We start from the raw sequence: 3,002 nt of genomic DNA on the forward strand, positions 1-3,002 counted from the left end.
GCAGCAGCAGCAGCAGGAGGAGGAGGAGGGGTGGACGGAGGCTCTTCCCGTGCCGTCCGTGGTGCTGCCACTGCAGCCAGGCATCTCGCTGGGGCGGCGTCTCCAGGCAGCCCTGGGAGCGGCCCCTCCCTGAGCAGTGCCTCCCCCACGCACTCACTCACACTCGTCATCCGTGTGCAGCTTCTGCTTGAGCTTCTCCATCTTCTTCTCGTCCCTCAGGAGGGTCTTGTCTTTCTTGAGGGTGCCGGTCTGCTCCTCCTTCTTCTCCTCCATGATCTCCCTCACGAGAGAGTACTCGTCATAGTTAGTGATACCTGCAAAAGGGGGGGGGGTGAGAAGCACTCTTGCCAGCATGTCACGGCCACGGGCTCAGCCAGAAGATGGAGTCCGCGCCAATGTCCCAGCCAGGCTCCACCCTGCCCCGCCCACAGTTAGAGACAGGAGAATTCTTTCCAGGGTGCCCTGCAGAAGGAACCAGCTTTGGGTTCCAGGAACAGCTCCTCCTTCCCATGGTGTGCGCACTCCCCCCCCCCTTGCTCTCACCAATCCTGGCACAAATGGTCATGAGGATGTCTGTAACAGTCTTGGAATCATCCACCATGACAGTCTTGACGGTCCCATCCAACATGCGGACCTTCAGGGGCCGCTGCTTCTTCTTGTACTCCATGGTGTCCTGAAAGGGACAGCGCAACAAGGCCAGGTCCCCCCCCCCGAGAGCGGGGGGGGGGGGGGGGGAGGTTGCCCAGGACACCTGGGCAGGGGCCTTATCTGGGGAGGAAGCCCACCAGGCAAGGGGACCTCCAGTACCACCCAGGAGCCCTATCTGGGGAGGAAGGCACGGACAGGCACCCAAAATGGACTGAGCCAGTCCCTCTAGGAAGCCCGAAGGAAGGACGTACCCCATTGCGGAGCATGTAGTAGTCCAAAGCCTTCCCAGCTTCCAGCCAGATCCCTTTCTTCGGGTCCTCGTCAGACAGAAACAGGCCGAAGTCATTGGCTGGAAAAGAGCAGTGACTCTCCTGGAACATGCCCTGGAGCCCAGAGCACATTACCAGCAGCTTCGCCTTTACATATGGCTTGGCGTACTTACGACTTTTGCACAGAGGCACAAATGAGTCTTTCAAGAGGATACAGCCAACGCTCCCTCTGAGCCGTGGAGGGTCTTGTGAGCAAAAATTCTACTTTGTGAGCTACTACTGGCATTAAAGCTGTGAGTGAGCCATTTGGCTACTGCATAAATCAGTTTATTCTGGAGCCCTCCTTCCTGAGCTGAGCCAAAAATGTGTGAGCTAGAGGCTGAAAAACTGTGAGTTAGGCTCACACCAACTCAGCTTTAGAGGGAACACTGGATACAGCCAATCCAAAGCAAAATACCACGGGCCTCTCTCCTAATCGAGGCAGGCTGCTGTGGCGACACAGAGTTTAAGAGGCCAGTTCCCCGTGCACATGAAGGAATCCTGACAGTACAGTTGCGCTACGGTAGAGATTAAAGCTTGGGGCGGCGTCTGCTTAAAGCACAAGAGCTGCCTGGAGTCTCTGTGCTGAAGACGGCTCAACAAGCCAGGACAAAAAGGGGACGGCGGCGCCGCCACCGCTGCAGCAGCAACAGCAGCAGCAGCAGATGTCAACTTGGATTTGTAAACAGGCCGCTCCCTTCCCCTGTGCCAGCTTCCACTGCAGTCTTCTTAGCTGCCCAGTCCCCCAAACGTGGCTTCCTGGGCCAAGCCAGCAGTGGCGGAAAACCTTCAAGGCAGACATGCGCTGGGACTGGCTGGAGGAAGCACAATTTGTGCACAGTCAGTCCCACAGGAGCCAGGACCCCAGAGTTCCTGCTACGGGTCTCGTGGGATGATGGCTACATCTGGGAAACGTAAAGATCCCGTTTACACTGAGGACTCTGAGGGAGAAGGACGAGGATTGGCCAGGACCCCAGCGCCTTCCGATTGGTCACTTGGGCCGCCTGGTCAACTGGTGTCTATGCCGGGCCTTGTTGGGACTGCAGGTCAGAAGCCCAAGGATTTCTGGCCCACATTTTTGGGCTTCAGACATATAAACTCTTCCTACACAGAGGCTTTAGGCCACTGGCAATAACAAGCAGCGCACGGGGACAGCAGCGTCCGCCAGTCGGACCAAGCCAGGCTGCTCTTCCACCCCACAGAGAGACTCTGCTTTCCGCCCCCCTCCCCCCCCCGGCACTGTCCCAAAGACTAAACCAGGAAAACACCCACTCCCCCCTCCAAAAGCGAAGGCATCCAGCTGCCTTCCCTTGCCAGAAGTGAGGGCCCATTTTCTGGCCTCGGGGAACGGGCGCCGGCCGGCCGGCCGGCCGATCACTTACGCTGCCCCATCTGCGCCTCGGGCACCCGCTCCCGGATGATGCGGCAGGCGTCGTACACCATGGTGGAGGGCTCGAACTGCATCGTCTTGACCACATTGCCAATGCTGATCTTGAGGGAGAGGGCGACCATGGCGGCCGACAGGGAGTCCCCACTCCTGCTTCACCTGCGAGAGAGGAGGGGACGCCTGGTTACTACCGCGGGGCGGGGGGAGGTGAGGGGAGCGAGAAAGAGGGTGCACGCGCACGCACGGTGAGCGCTGGCTGCTGCCGTTGGTTCCTACGGACACACATTGCAGAAAACGTGGGACGGAGCGAGAGGTGTGCAAATCAGCCGTGAGGGGAGCTACGAAGAGGCAGAAGCCCGCTGGGAGGAGGGCCCTCCCTCTGCTCCCTCCGGAAAGCCCCCCCCGGCACCTCTGCTGCAGGACCTGCCCCCACACGAGGCTCCCCGCCGGCTGGCACCTGGGTGCGCACCCCCCCACCCACCACAAGCACGCGTCCTTGTGCCACTCTCTGAGCCCCACAGAGCCCAAAGCGCCCTGCCCCTCAGCGGAGCTGCTGCCTGTTCCCGAGCTGGAGCCACAAGGACCCACGAGGAGGGACCCACCCACCCCCACCCCGGCTCTCTGAAAACGGCGCCTGACGGGCGGAGCCAGCAGAGAGG

General features: G+C 60.3%; 1 protein-coding gene across 1 annotated transcript in view; it reads right to left on the reverse strand.

Moving 5' to 3' along the window:
- The window catches only part of LOC107120248 (talin-1-like), a 50,244-nt gene extending 47,752 nt beyond the window's left edge, over positions 1-2,492 (reverse strand). Inside the window, 4 exon segments of the mRNA XM_015422896.1 lie at positions 162-314; positions 544-673; positions 900-997; positions 2,339-2,492. Of these exon segments, the coding sequence (XP_015278382.1) occupies positions 162-314; positions 544-673; positions 900-997; positions 2,339-2,468 (511 nt within the window). The 5' untranslated portion in view covers positions 2,469-2,492.
- Positions 2,493-3,002: the final 510 nt, after the last annotated feature.

The sequence above is a fragment of the Gekko japonicus genome, unplaced genomic scaffold (assembly GCF_001447785.1).
Source record: "Gekko japonicus isolate JY-2015 unplaced genomic scaffold, Gekko_japonicus_V1.1 scaffold49, whole genome shotgun sequence".
NCBI lineage: Eukaryota > Metazoa > Chordata > Lepidosauria > Squamata > Gekkonidae > Gekko > Gekko japonicus.